The following is a 19,076-nucleotide window of genomic DNA, read 5'->3' as shown; positions in this document are numbered from 1 at the left end:
GAAAGAGAGAAAATTGCATGAGAAGACAAATTAACATTCCTCCTTAATAGCGCAACTGGTATTATTTACTATTCTTTTTTATCCTTTTGGATCAACAATTAAGCATAAAATAAAATCAATTAGGTCAGCGTTAACGTTTATTATATCATCATATATTCATATATGTACATGGAAGTTACTTGTAAAGGTTTATGACTATATACTTAATAACGAATAGTCAAAACGTACGCATGCATAGCTATCTACCAGACCACTTGGTTATTTATTACTTATTTTAAAAGATAATCCAACGTCTCAAGAGACTTCGTTTTTTTTTTCCCCTTAAGGTTAGAGGGATAGCCCTACAAGACATATAATGATTTATTAATTACAAAACTGTCATAAATTAATATAATTTACTGCCAAATCAAAATTGCATCACATTATATATGCGTGTTGAGGAAGAACGGTTATTTGGTGGGGTTGTTGGATTAATTTTATTGAACTAAGTCAGCCATTCCAGTTATTATTGTTTCAATTAGTTTTGGTTTAGTTTACACGATAAATTTTCTCGGGCCATTATTTTGCCATAAATTTCTGGATAAATTAGGGAGATGGTTGCTTTCCTATTTGTAGTTTGCATCACCTTTTATAATTTATAGGTCCATATAGATTCCAAATTTTAAAATTCATCCCTTAATTTATATGGTTATACAAAGCTAATTCTTATAGTATAACTTGTTCTTCATCTACCCCTTAAGTTAACGCCTGTCAAATTCAAAATTCATAAAAAGAAAACTTATAGATCTTTTGTAAGTATATAGAGTTCTATTTTTTTTGGGTTAATAAAAGTGAGACTAAGCAATAAATTTAAGATACTAAATGTGGATTTAGTATCTAGAATACTTATATGGACCTTTAACGCCTGTCAACTTCAAAATTCATAAAAAGAAAACTTATATAGAGTTTTTTTTCCCGCCTAGGCACCACTACCTTTTTAATAGAGGTGATCTAGTTTGAGGTCTTGGCAAATATTAAATGTCAATACCTCTCTTAATAAGAATTCAAATCTTGGTTCACCACATTGTGAGGGACTAGTCCATTCTTCTAAACTCAACCTCTACTGGTGGCTTTACTCAAATTAACTGAATGTAACTTGTTAGCTTTTTTTATTTCACACAAAAATATGTAATATAATGGGCCATTAGAGGGGATTTAATGGGCCTCTCTTTTTCGAGATTATCTAGTGATTAAGAGCCTCAATCCAGCTTAAGTTCAAATTCTCGCTGACAAAAGTATTCATATTTAAAAATGTTTTTAATAAGATGATATCTATGCTTAATGCTTTAAGGGGAAAAAAAAGCCTTAGCCCAGGCCCGTTTGGACCTTTTGTGGAAAAAAATATTAATTGAAGAAAAATTAGAAAAGAAAATAGAGTTAATCATGGACACATCAAGTCCCCACCAATTGCGCAACAAGTCACAGAATCCATGATAATTTTTTTTTATTAGAAAAAGACAAAAAATGTTTGTAATGTTTGGGCCTTGGGCCCTGTTTGAAAAATAAGAATAATAACAAAAAAAAAACCTCAGAAAAGGACAAAAATGTGAGGGGAGGCATTGGTCTATCCTCATGAGTCAGCTCTACGTGGTCCATGTGAGTCTATCAACCTTATTATGTTGGGATTATCAAAATAGGAATCTATCATTCAAAGCCGTTTTGACAGAGACTAGCGAAGCTCTATCTCTTTCACTTCACTTTGCCTTCTCCTTCGTCATTTCTCTTGGGGGACACTGCTCCGGCGATCATCTACCATGATCAGGTTTATCGTAAACAGAGGAGTGCAAGCTTCGACTTCGCGGAAGTCTCTTGCCTTTTTCAGCCTCTCACGGTAACTGTTCCGTTCACGATTGGCTTTGACGATTTCTTCCATTCTTCTTTCCAGGCTGTTTCGTTTCTGATGCGTGGATGAATAGGTCCTAAGCTCAGTTTAAATCAATTTCCAACCTGTTCTCTAGATTGCTAAAATTTTGATCGTTTCCACATCGGTGTCGTCTTTTATCGTAACTCCTATTTATTTATACAATGTGCATAGGGATAAAATCTGGTCTATGATATATTTGCAAATAATTTATTTCCGTCGAACGTTGAAGGTTTTAAATTGGCGTTTTAAAATTAATTGTTGTCGGAGGGAAAACGTGTGTTGCAGAACATATTTAAATGAGTGGTGGCGATTACCTGGGAGTTTTTGTAATTATGGAAGGTATGGAAACGAAATTGTATAAAAAACTGTTTTTTAAGGTAAAAACAAAAGAATCAGAAATCAGATGGTTTAGGGATAAGAAATGTGTATGCTAGATAGCAGGAAAACAACAACATAATGTGGTTACTGTTTAGCCTCTGGCAATTAGTAAAATCTCCAAGTCTATCTATTCAGTCGTTGATAAAAAAATTATTTATTTCCTATCTCCTTAAACTGAATGGGTACTTCAGTTCTCCAAATCCCAAACACAATTTGTGCGAATTCCTTTGCCCAAAAAAAAAATGCATGCAAGAAGTGAAAATTACTATTCTGTTCAGCGGAATGAGTTGAGAGGAAAAGAGAAAAAGAAACAATAAAAATTGGCTTTACCTGATGGTACTTCATCCCTACGTTTGTTGTGATATGATATTATTAAACCATATACAGTTTCTAATGCATTTCATACTGTTTATTTTTAATTTTTGTTATGATCTCTAGAACAATTTGCTCTTTACTTTTTAATACAATTCTTACTATGATTATTGAACACTAAATTCATTAATGATGAGCAGGTCTGCTCATTCATCATTTGCAACTGTTGAAGTTGAAGAGATATCAGGCTCCAGACCTGCTGAAGTTCAAAACTTGGGTAGGTTCTGTTTCCTCCAAAAGATGATTTGTCCACATATAATCCTTAGTTCCTTTTAAAATTTACAACACTGAGGGAGTAAATTTGTGCCAAAAGAAAAAAAGAGGAAAAGAGTCACCTTAAAAGTAATTTGCGTTATTTTCCCCCAGTTTTATTTCGCCTAGCTTTCTGCTAGCAGGCTTCTTTTTGCACTCTTTAAAATATTTATGGTAACAGACAGTATCTTCTTAGTCTTTAGAAAAACTGTTCATTTTTGTATCAACTAAATTCAATTCTGCTGTCTCTGGACACTGGAATAGGTAAGGAAAAACAGGGGGATAGTAATAAAGTTCACACCAGAGTTTTGAGCTCTGAAATAGATATACTGTAACGGTTTGATTCCCTCTTGTAATTAGAAAGACTGAATGATACATAATGTTTTTAGCATAGTTTTGTGAAGGAGCTCACTGTTTTTTTTCCCCCCCTTTCAATCAAACTTGTTGCCTTATTCTAGGATGACGATTATTTTTTATTGAATTTTCTCCACTTTCTCTACTTTCAGTGCAAGGTAAATGGATAGGATCCTCGAAGTGGAACACTATTGTGGATCCTTTAAATGGAGAGCCCTTTATTAAAGTTGCTGATGTTGATGAAACGGGCATTCAGGTCTTTGTGATGAATTATTTGTTGACTTGCTTTCTTTCCCCAAGCCATGAAAAATTCCTGCTTTTTGGAAACATATTTTTTTCCCTAAACCATGAAAGTTTTCTGCTTTTTAAAAATATGCCTTGGTATGTTTATGGTTGTATCATTTGTTACACTTACTCGCTCTTCAAAAATTCAAGTGACCAAGGCATAACACTTGTCCTTTGGAAATGCAAGTTTGAAGACCTAACCCTCTTTTATCTGAGTATTCTCTAACTTCAAATGGGAAGGAGGGATAACTTTAAAATAAAAGCTTTAGATGAATGGGTGAAACTCCGCAATATTTGTCAAATAACAGTCTAGACTGAAATTTTTCATCTGTTGAAATTCTCAGCCTTTTGTGGAAAGCTTGTCCAGCTGTCCGAAACATGGTCTGCACAATCCCTTTAAAGAACCAGAGAGGTATGTTCAGCATGTCCTTATTTTTATTCCTTCCCCTCTTTGCAGCAACAAATAAGATAATTCTCTTTTGCATTAATATGTCCATGCAAGTGAGGGGCAAAATGGTTCCCAATAGGCATGTCTTCACCTCTTTTTGCTTATGTGGCTAGCCCACCTTCATTCTTTTGTTGGGAATGAATGCACGTAGGCGGATGATCTAGACTATTCTGAAAGTTATAGTAACCCTTCTGTCAATATTATCAATCATTTGGTTACTTTCTGGTTGCAATAGAGACCGGAAGCCATCTTTGGATGGTTGGTTAGCAAGGTGTAGATGCCAGGGCTAGTTGTTTTGGTGTTGAGGGCTCTATCCATCTATTTATAGACCTGTCTAAGAGGAGTAATACCAAGATATCCAAGAAGATCGGTATTTATTTAGCCAAAAGCTCACTTCATTACCCAACAAACATAATGGAAATGTACCATCTCCCCTTACCCTTATTTATAATTCACGAGACTAATCAGCTAGTTTTATATCAGTTAGTTAAATCTCCTGACTGTCATTCTGAATTCTGTTGTTTGTTCTAACAATTATTAACTACCTCTCATTGTTCCAACAATTATTAACTACCTCTCATTGTTCCCACATAACAAGGAGGAACTAAAATCCATGGGAGTTTGGATCCTGATATTCTAGCAAGTATGAGATCACATTAAATTTATACTGTCATATACCTGGCATTTTCACACTGTGGAAATGACTATAGCCACTTAATTTTAGGTTTTGATTCTTAGGAATGTGTTATCAGACCATATATTCTTATCTGTCCGTCTCAATGCTTTCTAAAAATGATGTTGCATTATAAATTGTTTGGCAGATATCTTTTGTTTGGAGAAATATCTGCTAAGGCAGCTCACATGCTATCACTTCCAAAGGTATGAATGGAGAAAGGAAATTTTATTTCCTTTTCCCCTTTATACACTGACCCCCGTTTGCTTACAAGATTTTACCTTTTCTTTTGATTAGAACACTTATATAATTGTTACCTTACCATTTATGCATTCATCCTGCGCAATCCTCAGGTTTCAGATTTCTTTACAAGGCTAATACAACGGGTTTCTCCAAAGAGTTATGCACAGGCTCATGCAGAAGTTTATGTAACAAGCAAGTTTCTAGAGAATTTTTCGGGAGATCAGGTACATCAAAGCATGTGTTACTAAAATCCTAAGGGAAGCATGGTATCCTCTGATACGCTATGACTTGAATTAAGGAATCTTGAATCGTTGATTTCCTTTTGAGCACTGTATAGATCAAATTTTTCCAATCTCTTTTATCTAGTTTGGGCTTCTGTTGTGAGAGAAAACATTCCAAATATAAAGTTTTGCAGACCTTATGTCTAGTTATTTGGAACCTATATGTTATGTTATCTGATTTCACAAGTAAATCAACTGAAGAATTTCATGTAATATTCACTTTTGGAAATTCCTGGCAGGTTCGTTTCTTGGCAAGGTCTTTTGCAGTACCTGGAAATCACCTTGGACAGCAGAGTCATGGTTTTCGCTGGCCATATGGCCCAGTAAGTTTTTTTTCTCATTGGCATAAATAAAGTCTATTTTTAAGGCTGGCTGCTGTCTGTGACTGAATAGAAGTTCCTGATGTCCTATTAGTGTGATTTTATTATCATTGAATGGGAATAAGAGTAAGATGTTATCTGATATGGCCCTGCATTATGTTTAGATTAGTGGCGCCATATGGAGACGTTCTTACAATTTTTTCATGAGCCTCAGCTTAAGCGGTTCTTCAGAGTACTTTGTATGACCTTGCCCTTCCCTCCCCAACAAATTCTAAGTAATATTTGTGTCTGCAGGTGGCACTCATTACTCCTTTTAATTTTCCCTTAGAGATACCAGTCCTTCAGTTAATGGGTGCACTTTACATGGGCAACAAACCAGTTCTTAAAGTTGACAGCAAGGTGCGTGCTTATGGCTTTATATGGGGAAGATTTAGTATATAAGGAAATTACTTCTAACATTGTTTTATGGCCTGTTTATAGGGAAAAAAATTATAGTATAGGGTGTAATTGTTACTTGAACTATTGATTGAAATTATTTTAGGTGAGCATCGTCATGGACCAAATGCTACGTCTGCTTCATTGCTGTGGGTTGCCTGTTGAAGATGTTGACTTCATCAATTCTGATGGAAAGACAATGAACAAGCTATTGCTGGAGGTAGGGTTTTTAATATCTCTTTCTGCATTCAGCACTTCATTCTTAGTGGTGCGGTTCCTAAATTTATTCCTGAAATATTCTTAGTTTACTTTTTGATTATTTTTTAGTGTTACTATATATTCAGCAAAAGAGCCTTGTCACTTATGGAGAAGGAGTGTCTCCTTTTGAAAAAGAGTGGGGTTCATCAGTAGTGGAGTGGAACGACTATCATTATCGCAATTTACTAAACCCTTTTTACCCCTGCAGTCTTTCCTTTAATATGAGACAACAGGGATTTATTGCATTGTCCTTAGAGTTTCGAGTAGGCAGTCTCAGGTTTCTGTTTCCCCCGCATAGTTCTCCTGGAAACTCATTAGGATTATAGGGCCTTTATATAAACTAATGATAATGATTTTACTTAACTAAATGATTTGCTTTAGCTTTCCTCTTATTGGGCCTTCCCATCTTTTGAGCCCCTTTATCATGTGAAATGTGATATGATCCATCTTCTACCTTTTCAATGCTATATTCTTATTATCCATAAAATGGGAAGCATATTGTTGACTCGTAGTATTAGTGTTGAAATTAAGAGGGGTAATACTCGGAATCTTAGGTCATTTTTCTTCTTTACTTGAAGCACTTTTGATGTGTTCAAAAAGGCAGTATTTTATTTTTACCAACAAATTGTTACTTTGTTCATTTACTATGTTATCATCCCACTTATCTTCTGAATCTGTTTGTGGCTACATATATATTTTCTATACAATGATATTAAGTGATGTGGTAACTAGCAACTTCTATACAGGCAAAACCCCGAATGACCCTTTTCACTGGTAGCTCAAGAGTGGCTGAAAAATTGGCCCTTGATTTAAAGGGCCGCATTAAATTGGAAGATGCTGGATTTGACTGGAAAATACTGGGCCCTGATGTCCAAGAGGTTCCTTTTATCTGTACTGGTGTATTTGTATTGGAGAGTTCAGAATGCGCTGGCACAGCAAGCAATTATATAATAGCTTCTCTTTTGTTTCTTCAATGCAGGAAGATTATGTTGCCTGGGTCTGTGACCAGGATGCATATGCATGTAGTGGCCAGAAATGCTCGGCACAATCATTGTTATTTATTCATGAGGTTGGTAAATTCCCTTCTCTTCAAGGCTGAAGTTGCATTTATTATTCTGTCATTTGTCTTCGAGATTTCCATGTCCTTTTTTAATAATAATTATAATAATAACCGCAGATTTTTACATTTCCTTGCACAGAACTGGTCTAAAGATTCTCTGATATCTAAGTTGAAAGATCTTGCTGAGAGAAGAAAGCTAGAAGACTTGACCATTGGTCCCGTCTTGACTGTAAGTGTGCCTGTCTAGACATTTTTGTGTCTGTTTCTGTCTATATCGGCCTAAATTATACTGAACAAAATTTTTTCATGCAAGTAACGACGAACATTGCTTATCCTCACTTCTTCAGCAACTAGCAGGGATTGTTTATAATATGTAGTACTTAATTTTTGAACCATTTCCTGCAAAATCACTTTCTCTCTTTTTTTTCCAGAGATCTCTTTTTGCTTTGCTTTTCTTTGATGATGGTGACAATATGTGCTGAATTCATTTTCAGATTCTTCATTTTTCTTTGCTCATTTGTTACAGGTAACAACTGAAGCAATGCTAGAGCACAAGAATAACTTGCTTCAGATACCAGGTTCAAAGCTGCTCTTTGGGGGCCAGCCTTTAGAGAAACATACAATTCCTTCGATATATGGTGCTATAAAACCAACTGCCATTTATATTCCTCTTGAGGAAATTGTGAAGGAAAAAAATTATGAGCTTGTTACAAAAGAAATTTTTGGCCCCTTCCAGGTATGTTAAGGGAGTTTTTGACAATTAAAATCTTTCGGGATTTTTATGAGTATTATTCTGCTTTTTTCTGTGAGATATATAACTTCAATTTATGATTCCCAGGTTATTACTGACTATACAAGCGATCAACTCCCAGTGGTACTAGATGCTTTGGAGAGAATGGATGCACATTTAACGGCTGCTGTAGTTTCAAATGATCCCCACTTTTTACAGGCAAGATTTAAAACTCTAGTATTCTGGTTTTGTGTGTGCGGGTGTGCTATAGTGCGCTGAAACAACAAGGTTGTGGCTAGATGGGGATAATGAAGGGTAAAAGAAAGGAAGGGAAAGTTGTGCTGAAATATTTTCCTTATGTTGGAATCACTAACCAGGAAGGAAGGATATTGAATGACTTTCAACGAACCTTTTGAATTCAAAGTTATCCCTCCTTTATACTTTTAAGTTCTCTCAGTTTTGGAGGAGTTTGGAGGAAAGTTTCCCCAAGAAAGTGAAGGAAAGATGTCAATTGTCCTTCTTCCCTACTTCTCTCCCTCCATTATTTCTTTGGATTTCTTCCCTTCCCTTCTCGTGTTAAATCCTAACATATCCTAAATGAATGATTTATTATGCTTATTGATTGCATGCTAACTAGAGTTTTGTGGGAGTTAAATAGACTTCAACAACTCTAGAATTGATACTGCATAAGATTCTCTCAGATCTAACTTGATCTGAACATAAAACGGCGGGTTGTCTTATCTATGAAAAAACATTACTTCATAGTTGTGGTCATGTATAAATTTGCAGGAAGTCGTTGGCAAAACAGTAAATGGGACAACTTATGCTGGTCTAAGAGCGAGAACTACTGGAGCTCCGCAGAACCACTGGTAAACTGAATTTAAGATTCTGTTTTTCTTATGTATTATAGCACTCTTGATCCTAAAAACTTTGAAAAACGATAATGTGGCAACAGGTTTGGACCTGCTGGGGATCCTAGAGGCGCAGGAATCGGAACGCCTGAGGCGATAAGGCTTGTCTGGTCTTGCCACAGAGAGATTATTTATGATGTCGGTCCCATCCCCAAGAATTGGGAAACTCCACCTTCATCGTAAAAGTTCGAGGCAGGGGTTAAATAATAGTAATACATTAACCATGTAGGCAAGGAGTGCGGTTTTGTCTTGCAGACAGAAGAATGAGTTTATGCTTTGTAGTAGCTTCTTGAGTGTGGGAAAATAAGTTCGAAGGAATATGAGGTTGTTATTGGTCTCTTTCTAACTTACACCCTGAGACAGACCTTGGATCTTATTCAGTGAAATATTAAAAATTTAAAATACTAAAATTCGTTGAGGCTGAACTATTGTCTATCTTTCATTATTCTTCCTTTTCGTTTTCATTATTTATTTATTATTTTTACACTGAAATTCATATCTATTGTCTTAGGTTTTTTTATTTTGTTTCAAAACTATGGTTTTACAAATCGAATACATGATTAATATGACTAATATGAAGCTGCCCAACCCGAACAAGGGAAAAACTTGAAAAGATGGCATATATGGCACTTAGACTATTCAACTGAAGTCGACGTTGATGACAAAATGGAGGATGGATTTCAGAATGTTTAGGACCAAGGTGATTAATAGCCCAGAAAAGAAGAAGAAAGAATCAAGGTGATTACCGATTAGCATGTAAACGATGAAGATTCCTGACTTCACTGTCATTTCCTCTGTTTCTTCCACCAGTCCAAATCCAATGGACTGAGCATGTAAACGATGAAAATCCCAAAGGCTTGCCTTCTCTCTCTCTCGCTCACTCACTCACGCACGAGCGAATTTCAGGACTAAATTCTACGTTGGGTTTTTTTTTTTTCACTTTTATTCTTATTTAATGTAGTAAAATATAAAAATAATTTACTTATAAATCTCCTTAATATTGTATTAAAGAAATTCGCAACTTTCTAATTCATTCATTCATCCTTTCTGGAAAACAAACGAGCTCCAATAGTTTCCAAAGTTTCAGCATGTTGACTATTGTTGAGTGTTTGTTGGATTGTCAGTATATGATTGTGTAGAGCAGGTCTCCCAAGTTCTGTATTACGCATTAACAATTGTGCATGTCTTAGGAGCCTTCAGTTGTCATGTCAAGTTGTGTTTCCTTCGCATCAATTGAATTTGATAGAAGAACATAATGGCATAGAAAGACAAAGGTGTTGAATTAAAACAAACCTGTAATCTTATCCAAGAAAGCCAATCCAAAACCACGTCCACATGTACAAAGGCGATGGTGATATTAAGGGAGAATGACAATTAACCGCCTTGTAACATGAGGGTCACTGTCTGAGAACATGTCCCAAGACACAAGCATTACTGGAAATTGACAGTACTAACTTGACTGGGATCAATCACAATGCCCTCAACCGTTTCTGACCTCCTGTTACTTCGACGTCTTGTTAAGGATGGAGGAGCAGATACTTCAACACTGGGAGGAACAGAAACTTGCCGCGAGTGTCCAGCAATGCAGAGGGCACCCGTATCATCTTGCTCCCAATATACTTCCACCATAATCCCTCTGGGGTTTTCAGCAGATTCAGTTCCGGGAATCCCCACAAACCTTGCTCCCACAGGTATCTGCATGTTTTGGGCAAAACATGGACGATGGACCACATGAGAGGTTGAAATTTTTTATCCTCAAGCTTTTATGTTTAGGGATGTGTGCAAATTATATGACGAAAACTTTGAACAAACCACATCCTCTGAAGTGTAATTCAGTTGAAGCAAGAAGAAAGAAAGAGGGAGGGGCAGTGCTCCCTTTTGCCTTTGTAGGGTCCATAGAGAACAGTTTCACTCCTCCTCTTCCTCTCTTTTCACTTCAAAAAGATCCCACCCAGACTTCTACATTCCAGCTCAACATGGAAATCTAGGGGTAGAAGAGTACAATTCTCATGGAGCCAAAGTTGCAGCAACAAATACAGTGGCAATTACCTTAACAGATTCACCAGAAGTCAACGTCAGATTTGTCAAGCTCCCCTCAGCTGCAGCACTTTCTAGCTCTGCTTTTCTTGCAATATTCAAGAAAACCTCTTCGAGAGTTGCAAGACCCAGCTGGATGTCAGATATGCCAAATTCTTCTTCTTTATCGTGGAGTTCCTCAAAAAAATTCTGTTTGAGAAGCAATAGGAAAATAAGCCTCATAAAAGAAATGGAACACGTTTTTACCAAACAACTTATCCAGAATCTTGGTGTTATGACTCGTGGGGTGGCCCCGCTTAATTCTCATTGCACTTAGAGGCCATCTCGACCTCCTTCAGATTGATGTTAAACGTTATTTTAATAACAAAGATGCGTGCCATATCAAATTAATTTGCCATAAACATAAGCATTCAATGTCAGTAAAGGAGTTATTCTTAACCATATGATGGAAATTTTCATACAACACAACATAAACTGGCTTCTCTGTTGAGTAAGTGTCCGTCACTAATTGCCACTAAGGAAAGGAATAATCACTCCGCTGATAAGTTTAAAGCAGACCAAGAGGTCATAATAACACAAGCTAGTGCACTAGCATAAACAAGAGAGCCACAGAGAAACATTTTTTCATTTTGATCAGTAATTGACCAACAGTTATATTCGAACCCTTGGTGAAAACATGGTTTAAAAGGTACAGAAATAACATCCAGAACAAGAAAGCTTACCATCAAGAGTCCCTCTCTATCATGAGGAATCACATAAGTTAAGTAGGCACTGTTCTCTTCTTTTGGTACCACATCTAACTTCTGTCAAATTATTTCAAGGATCAAAGATCAATCCTTGTCTAATAAATATCTAATCATCATAGTTATTTAACTTACATTCTTAAAGAATTGCTTCACTGTCTCATGATTTCTTGTAGAAGTTGCATCATGGAACCTGATATTAGCTATAAAACCAGTACCAAATCGTGATTTCAACCGTACTGAGGTGCCAATGCAGCGAAGTCTTCCTTTTGCCATGATTCCTATGCGGTCGCTTAGAATGTCAGCCTCTTCCATAGAGTGTGTCGTAAGGACAATAGCACGGCCCCGTTTTGCATTTTCAATTATGTCCCACACATGCCTCCTTGTTATAGGATCCATGCCAGTTGTCTAAGCATAAAATGAAATAAAAAATCTCATAAGGAAGACAGTAGAGCTTCTAAATCTGGCAGTAAATATCGTAGCATGCATACCGGTTCATCCATAATGATTAGCTTGGGATCACCAATAAGGGAAATGGCAACACTTAGACGGCGTTTCATTCCTCCACTGTAACTTCCAGCTCTTACTTTGGCTGATTCTCTGAGTCTTACTTCTGCTAATGACTTCTGAGTAATCTGTATTTTTCAGAACAGCTTGAATTAAAAGGAAGGAGAACCAAATTCTGTTGTTGTTTATACAGGGTGAGAAGCAAAGTAAAAACATCTTCGGTTGTGAGGAGTAAGTACAGGCTAAAAGGAACCTACTGATTTGATAGAAGAAGGGGGAAGCCCTTTAATGCTAGCAAAGAGATGGAGGTGTTCTTGACCAGACAATGCATCCCATAAGATATCAAACTGTGAATAACAAAACCCAATAAAGGATCAATCTGGCTTTCAATGACATGGAGAATTCGTTGCAGTTGAAAATCATATCATATTACTTGGATATGCATTGAAGAAATGTGTTGTAATTTAAAGCATGGCTGCATGCAACAAACACGTAGAGATGCACAGAGAGATATAGTGAGGGAGAGGCAATCACCTGGGGACAGACGCCTATAAGCTTTTGAATGTTTGACATGCTGGTGGAGCTTCGTATGGAGTGTCCATATATCAATGCTGTTGAGCAGGTAAATGGAAGTGTCAGTAAAGTCTTCTTAACCATTTAGTAACATTGATCAATGATCAAAATATGGAATATGAGAGAGAGAAATAGAAAATATCACCATCTCCATCAGTAACTGGAGTTATCCCAGTCAAACAATTAATAACAGTAGTTTTCCCGGCTCCATTGGGACCCAGCAGACAAAACAACTGATCCTTTGCAAAATTTACCCATAAGCCCTGAAAGTAATTTGCAAATTGCTATCATAATTGGAAAAGTATTAACATCATAATACTGGTAACACTCATCAAAAAATCAGAAACAATCTTCTAACATTGAAGAACGTGACATGTTGAAATAAAAATAAAAGGGAAAAGCGAAAAGATCACTACATGGGAAAAGAGGGGGGAAAAAAAAAAGGACATTAGTCGTTGTCATCCAAACAAGAAAAACTCAATAATAACCACTAGTGAAAAATAATAAAGTCAAATTTCAAAGTCTATCTAACCGAAGTACAGAGTAATCCCAAACATAACTTGACAAGGGCATTACCCCAAAATTGTAGTTCCTAATCTACTAATAATTGCCCAGACAATAACAAATCACAAAATGACAATCATCCATAAAATAATGTTTGCATCCCACCGTACCTATTCCACTCGTGTCTCATTCTCCCTTTATTTATTTAAAAAAGAAGAAGAAAAGAATAAAGAATATTTACAAAACTATGGCAGAGTATTGAAATATAGCAGTGATGATTGAAAGAAACATGCACTTCAAGAGTGCCCACATATGCCAGACTAAAACGTTAATAGTAAATCCTTCACCTTAACAGCTTTGAAAGCAGTTTTTTGGCATTTAGAGCAGCAACCAATGTTCAATGCACCAGGATATGTCTTTGCAAGGCCACGTATCTGAACAGCGACATTTGGGTCTACCATACATTCTGCTGCTTGCTGCTTTACGACGTTTTCCTCTTCAAGGACATCTTCATCATCTGGTGTGATATACTCTTGTGGCGGGACTGAACCTACACAACTACAAACCCCACCCTCTACAAATAAATGGAAAAGGGAGTACTAGATCAGTCACAAAGAATAACTGAGAAGAAAGAAATGTATAGCACCAACAAAATGACAAGTTTTATCACCTCTCACTTTATCTCCTTTTCCCATCCAGTATCCGGGCTTTAGGAAATAGAAGACTGATTTCCTCACACCGGATGCATTTGGGATTATGTTATCAAAGTAGATAGCCAGAATAAACCACAGAAAGAATGTACCCAACAGCCACATATAGATACCATTCTGTCAATGAAAGGAAATAACAGAAGTTGTTAAGGAAGTGACACAAGTGGAAACTGGACAAATGAAGACCCACAGAAAGTAAATGGGAATAGCTAATTTTTGGAAGTTGCATTTCAGGTGTTGGGACTTAGAGGTCCAATTAATGCATACAATTGTTATGAAACAATCTTCGTTGTTTGGAGCACATTCACCACGTTTACTCCATCTAACACCATCGCCTTCAGGAGTGGATGTTGCTTGTGAAAGCACATGCAAACCTTGAGTAAATGGATTTGGTGGGAAAAATGACCAGACAGTTCGGAAAACCTCGGAGTTGTCATTATCATACGGATATCCTGCTAGTACAACGATCTGCAAATAGAACAATCATAGACAAAAAGAAGATGATGGTCTTTCCTATTATCAGTTCAATAATCCTTATCTAGAATGTTAAGAAAGACCCTTGCCTGAGTCAAAATGCCGATAATAAATACAGCGAATGCCACTGTTGGGGCTGAAGATGATTTACGAATGAAAGCAGATAACATGAAGGCAAATCCCGTCTAGAATCAAAAGTGATGAAGGACGGTATTATTGTGCACCGGAAAAACAAAGAAAGCACCCCGTATATAAAACAGAAAAAACAATGAATAAACAGACACTGAGAAATGGTGAGTTCGATAATCCAAGGAAAAAAATCTTACCATGCTGAGTTCAAAAAGGAAGAACAGAAAAAACACGACTGCAAAATTGTTTTTCACAAAAGCATCAAACTGAAACATCATTCCCAAAAGAACTATGAGAAGTGATGTGATAAGAGTAATAACTGCCTCCCAGGTAAGCCAGGATAACCAGTAAGCGGAGTCATAGAGGCCCATCATCGTCATTGCCTTTGAGTAGAAGGACCAATGGAAAGATACCCATGGTTAGCGAAAATGTCTCTTACGAAAGAAAGTAAACTTTAAATGTCAGTCAGACAAAATTAAAAAAAAAAAAAAAATCTAAATGTTACTCCTTCAGTTTTAAATATAAAACCCTTATACAAGGGTATTATATTTAGGACCGGAGGAGTAGTATGTCTTTACCTGACGAAGCTTATTTTCTTTTTCTCTAGCCAAAGATTCCATCTGAAGAACAAAGTTAAGCCTGGAGATTGCAAGGAAAAATGCTGGACCTATTGTACCCACTGTAGAGACAGATTCTATAGCAGGGTGTGCAAATTCTCTGAAAGAAAAGCTCCAGCTGAAGGATGGATCTGATTTTGCATCAACTCATCAGACGGGTCACAATTTTTTTAAGTGTAGAATAAGCTATGGAATAGATTATCATTCATTCAAGTAAGAATGGTGATTGATCCAAAAAAAAAAAAAACAGGAACAATGAATATTAAATTTTACCTCCAATCAGGTATCTAGCAATTTCACGCTCCGCAGCAAGCTGGAGTGGGAGTTGAAATGCAAAAGTGGGGTCTTCATAGCGCCCTCGCTGTTGTATAAAGGTTGAATTTGTCTGCACACCATAGCCAATGACAGTTGCATTTTTTTCGGTGAAATGTAGAGCACCTGGACAACGCAGAGGATTCTTGAAAAGCCAGTCATCCACTTCAGCTGCATTGCTAAAGGATAAAACCTGCACAATGGGCCAGCGAAATGAATTCAATTCTCCATTTGTATGGGACTGACAGAATAAGAAGATCTCTTAAGAAGACATATCATTTAAAAAATAATACCTCCAGTTGTTAATATAAAAATTAGTTGACTAATCTGAATAGACTAAGAAAGTTTGTTAAGTTAGTTATTTGTAATAAATAAGTATTATCTTTCTTTAAAATACCTTTAATAAATATGTGTTGTTTTTCTTAAAATATCTTTACTAATTATGAAACATTTAACATGTACAATTATTACAAAAATTACTTTGAGAAAAATAGATAAATATAAGAGATAAAATGAATTGAGATCCTAAATTAAAAGTCAAACTAGTTCTTATACTATCTCTGCTCCTTAATATAAGAACTCATTTGATTTTTATTTTGATCCTAATTATAAGACCCCAATTCACTTTGCTTATTATATTTATCTTTTTTTTTTAAAAATAGTCTTTCTAATAATGATAGTTCCAACTTACTTTATTAGCAAGCATATTTTAAAAAAGACAATACATATTTTTTTAATATACTTAAATTAGTCAATTAGTTCTTATATTAAAGATCAGAGGTAGTAGTAAGTAATCGATGTAGTATCAAATTGAAACTAAATAGAGCCAAATCTCATGGAGGGACCAGAAGTCAAAGCGAAAACTAAATGAAGAAATCATTCGTAATTCGTACCTTAGAGGAAGGTATAGGACGGCCAGGATTGTTTGCCATGATACGACTGACAATGGTCTGGAATTTGGGGCTTCCATTTCCGCTCCAAACAAAATCATAGCAAGGAAGCTTAATGAAGAACTTCTCCTCACAGGGAGTAATCGGAGGAGAAATCAACGTGCCGGGATCGGTGACGCTCTCGTTGGCTGTAGATGAGGAGTAGCGTGCCTGCATGGCCCTATCAACGGCGAACATAAGGAACATGAAGAAGAGAGGAAAGAGAAGTTGGAGTAACGAACCCATCCTGTTGCGCCATGAGAGCAAGAAGTTCTTCTTCAGAAGCGCTGTGTATTGTTGCAAAAGCAGGGGAAGACCGCTCTGCAAATTCATGGGGTTGAAGACGAAGAAGAACCTATTCCCCTATGTTTACTGACTCAAGTCAAGGCAGCCGTGTGGCGTGGGTTTTTGTTTTATAGCATTCATATTGTTATGTTGCTGGCGTGTTAGTTCCCCTGACCTTTGGTTTTAAAATTCGGTTATTCTCCTGGACCGTTATATGTCATCAAGAACTGAACTCTGCTTGCCCCCAGAATCAGACAAAGCGCGTTGCCAAGCGCGTTGCCACGCCGCCCAAACCATTCTTAAATCGGAAGCAATCCAGTGAGAAGTGAGAATTGAGAACTTCACATCCTGGTTAATAAAAAAAAAAAAAAAAAGGGTAAAGTAGCATGAATACTCCAATCTTATTTTTTAAATTCATACAATCTCGCCCTTTTTGAATTTATGGGATAAGGCCTATTTTTGCTCTAAAGTGTTTGCTGATGAGCCGTTATTCCAACTCATCAAAATTTTCCACCTCATTTATCTCTCTCATGCCTCCTCTCTCGTCTCCCCGTCTCTTCACTCTCTCTTCTTCGACAGTCTTCTTCATCTTCTTCCCATGTTGACCTTAAGCCCCTGGTGGAGGACAACGAGGGACGACTCTAGACCACCGGTAGAGGACAACCAGAGAAGACTCCAAACCACCAGCGGAGGTGCCACCGACGAAATTGACGAAGGCACAATTGCGGAGCGATGCAAGCAGCCTGGTCTCTATAAGCCTCGAAGGTGCGATTTCTAGTTAGCTTTAAGCCTCAAATGTGCAATTTTCGATAGCATTAAGCTCAGAGATGTGACTTCCGGCTAGCTTTCAGCCTCGAAGTTCCAAAACCGTCTCTTGAAAGCTCAAAGGTGCGATTTCCATTTCTGTTTGTTTTGTGCTCATGGGGTCAATATTTCTTGCGTCTGTTCTAAATCTGAGATTCATTTTTTCTTTGGTCTGAGATGGGAATATGGTGCCGTTCATTGTGTTTATGGCGGTTCTGGTTTGATGGCAAAATCTTCATCCTCTGAGATATCAAAATCGCTCTTCCCCTGATCTCGTTCAAATCAATTTCTCAGCCATAATAGCAAAATTATAGATGAATGTCGATTCTACTCGCGATTGTGTGAATATGGTTCTTGGTATTGTAAATCTTGGTTTGATGCTATTGATTGTGTATATCTCAAATGGTGTAAACATGGGTTTGATGTAGCTGATCATTCCTTCCTCTTTTTTTTTTTTTTAGGTTTCTGCAAGTTATTTGTTTGGGGATACTTTATTGTAAAACAAGTTTGAATTGTTTTTCATCTTCGATCCATGTTTTAGTTTGATTTTTATGTTTTAGGGCCTGTTTGGATGCTCTGAAACCGTGGATTCAGAAGCACTTTTCCGCAAAACGAGATAACCTTCTCCACATATTTATTTCGTAATCCGTAAAAGCACTTCTGAAACCATAGTTTTGTTTTTATCCAAACACTCCCTTAATATGCTTTATTCTAAATTGGATATGTGTTGTCTTTGAAAAAAAGCATGCTTGTCGTGACCATTTCCATTGGAGAGAAGGGATTTTGCTAGAGAAGACGGTGGAGGAAGAAGAAAGAGAAGCTACCCTGATAAGAGAAAAAATGTGGTCCGCCTCAGCATAATGCTACTGACATGGCAACTTATCCGATGGGGTAGACGTATTTTAGGCGCACAGTGAGCTTAGAGCAACATTGTTACGTTTTGTAAACTTTTAGGTTACATTATGTCAAAAAAAACATCCAGATAGTCAAAGCCCCTCAATGAACACTTTTGGGACAAAAATAAACCTTATTCTTTTACTTATTTAAAATTGTTCTTTTTTTTTAAAACTCATCTTAACTGTTAAAGTTAACAATTTTAGTTATTTTTATCAAATTATTAATAACTTTCATGCAAAAGTAACCAAAGATTATACCAAATTTAATAGATTATGAGTGAAATTACACTACTGAAAGAATTATGATGTTCACTATGCCTAAAAAATAAGATTAATATGTTGGATGCACTTTTACCTAAAAATAAGTCTTTGATCATTTATACTAGTTACCTTATTCTAAAAAAATTGAAGGCCAAAAATAATAAACTAGTTATTCAACAATCATGATATTTTAAATTGCTTATCATGTTCACATAAGTCGAGATAAAATTTTTCTTATTTAGGATCTGTTTGGATTGGCGGTGGAAAAAGTAACTTATTTTCAATCTGATTTTTAGAAAAGTAAGATAGGGTAAAAGTTAAATTGGATAAGTTAAATTGTATTTGGATTAGAGTTTAGAAAAGTTAGTTTATAAAAATGAAATTAGTAAAAA

The 19,076-nt window shown here is 36.3% G+C and overlaps 2 protein-coding genes and 1 long non-coding RNA gene across 4 annotated transcripts; 2 read left to right on the top strand and 1 right to left on the bottom strand.

Moving 5' to 3' along the window:
- The first annotated feature begins 1,701 nt into the window (after nt 1-1,701).
- On the top strand, nt 1,702-9,328 carry LOC114721717 (delta-1-pyrroline-5-carboxylate dehydrogenase 12A1, mitochondrial-like). The gene is made up of 16 exons (XM_028907565.1): nt 1,702-1,870; nt 2,794-2,870; nt 3,412-3,515; nt 3,889-3,956; nt 4,814-4,871; nt 5,019-5,132; nt 5,429-5,512; nt 5,804-5,908; nt 6,051-6,164; nt 6,949-7,080; nt 7,182-7,271; nt 7,402-7,491; nt 7,789-7,998; nt 8,101-8,211; nt 8,782-8,861; nt 8,948-9,328. The coding sequence occupies exons 1-16, from the start codon at nt 1,794-1,796 to the stop codon at nt 9,084-9,086; spliced, it is 1,653 nt and encodes a 550-aa protein (XP_028763398.1). The 5' UTR covers nt 1,702-1,793; the 3' UTR covers nt 9,087-9,328.
- An 874-nt stretch (nt 9,329-10,202) lies between these two features.
- Nucleotides 10,203-16,861, bottom strand: LOC114721716 (ABC transporter A family member 2-like). Of its 2 annotated transcripts, none has more exons than XM_028907563.1 (16): nt 16,403-16,861; nt 15,471-15,702; nt 15,159-15,328; nt 14,778-14,963; nt 14,541-14,636; nt 14,245-14,445; nt 13,938-14,094; nt 13,615-13,841; nt 12,909-13,026; nt 12,725-12,801; nt 12,448-12,537; nt 12,175-12,318; nt 11,819-12,091; nt 11,663-11,743; nt 10,953-11,129; nt 10,203-10,598 (listed from the first exon to the last, which is right to left on the bottom strand). In XM_028907563.1, exons 1-16 carry the CDS (start codon nt 16,769-16,771, stop codon nt 10,335-10,337), a joined length of 2,862 nt encoding a protein of 953 aa, XP_028763396.1. In that variant the 5' UTR covers nt 16,772-16,861; the 3' UTR covers nt 10,203-10,334. The 2 variants fall into 2 exon arrangements, with proteins under 2 accessions (XP_028763396.1, XP_028763397.1); XM_028907564.1 differs by having other exon boundaries at nt 11,663-11,740.
- A 657-nt stretch (nt 16,862-17,518) lies between these two features.
- Nucleotides 17,519-18,576, top strand: LOC114721718 (uncharacterized). Its single transcript, XR_003738112.1, has 2 exons — nt 17,519-17,611; nt 18,272-18,576. It is a non-coding gene; the product is annotated as an uncharacterized LOC114721718 (long non-coding RNA).
- The last annotated feature ends 500 nt before the right edge of the window (nt 18,577-19,076 follow it).

This window comes from Neltuma alba, unplaced genomic scaffold (genome assembly GCF_004799145.2).
Source record: "Neltuma alba isolate B1F8T4 unplaced genomic scaffold, ASM479914v2 tig00012062_pilon, whole genome shotgun sequence".
NCBI classification, from domain to species: Eukaryota; Viridiplantae; Streptophyta; class Magnoliopsida; order Fabales; family Fabaceae; genus Neltuma; species Neltuma alba.
Note: the sequence above shows the minus strand (reverse complement) of the source record. Positions and strands in the feature narration are given on the sequence as shown.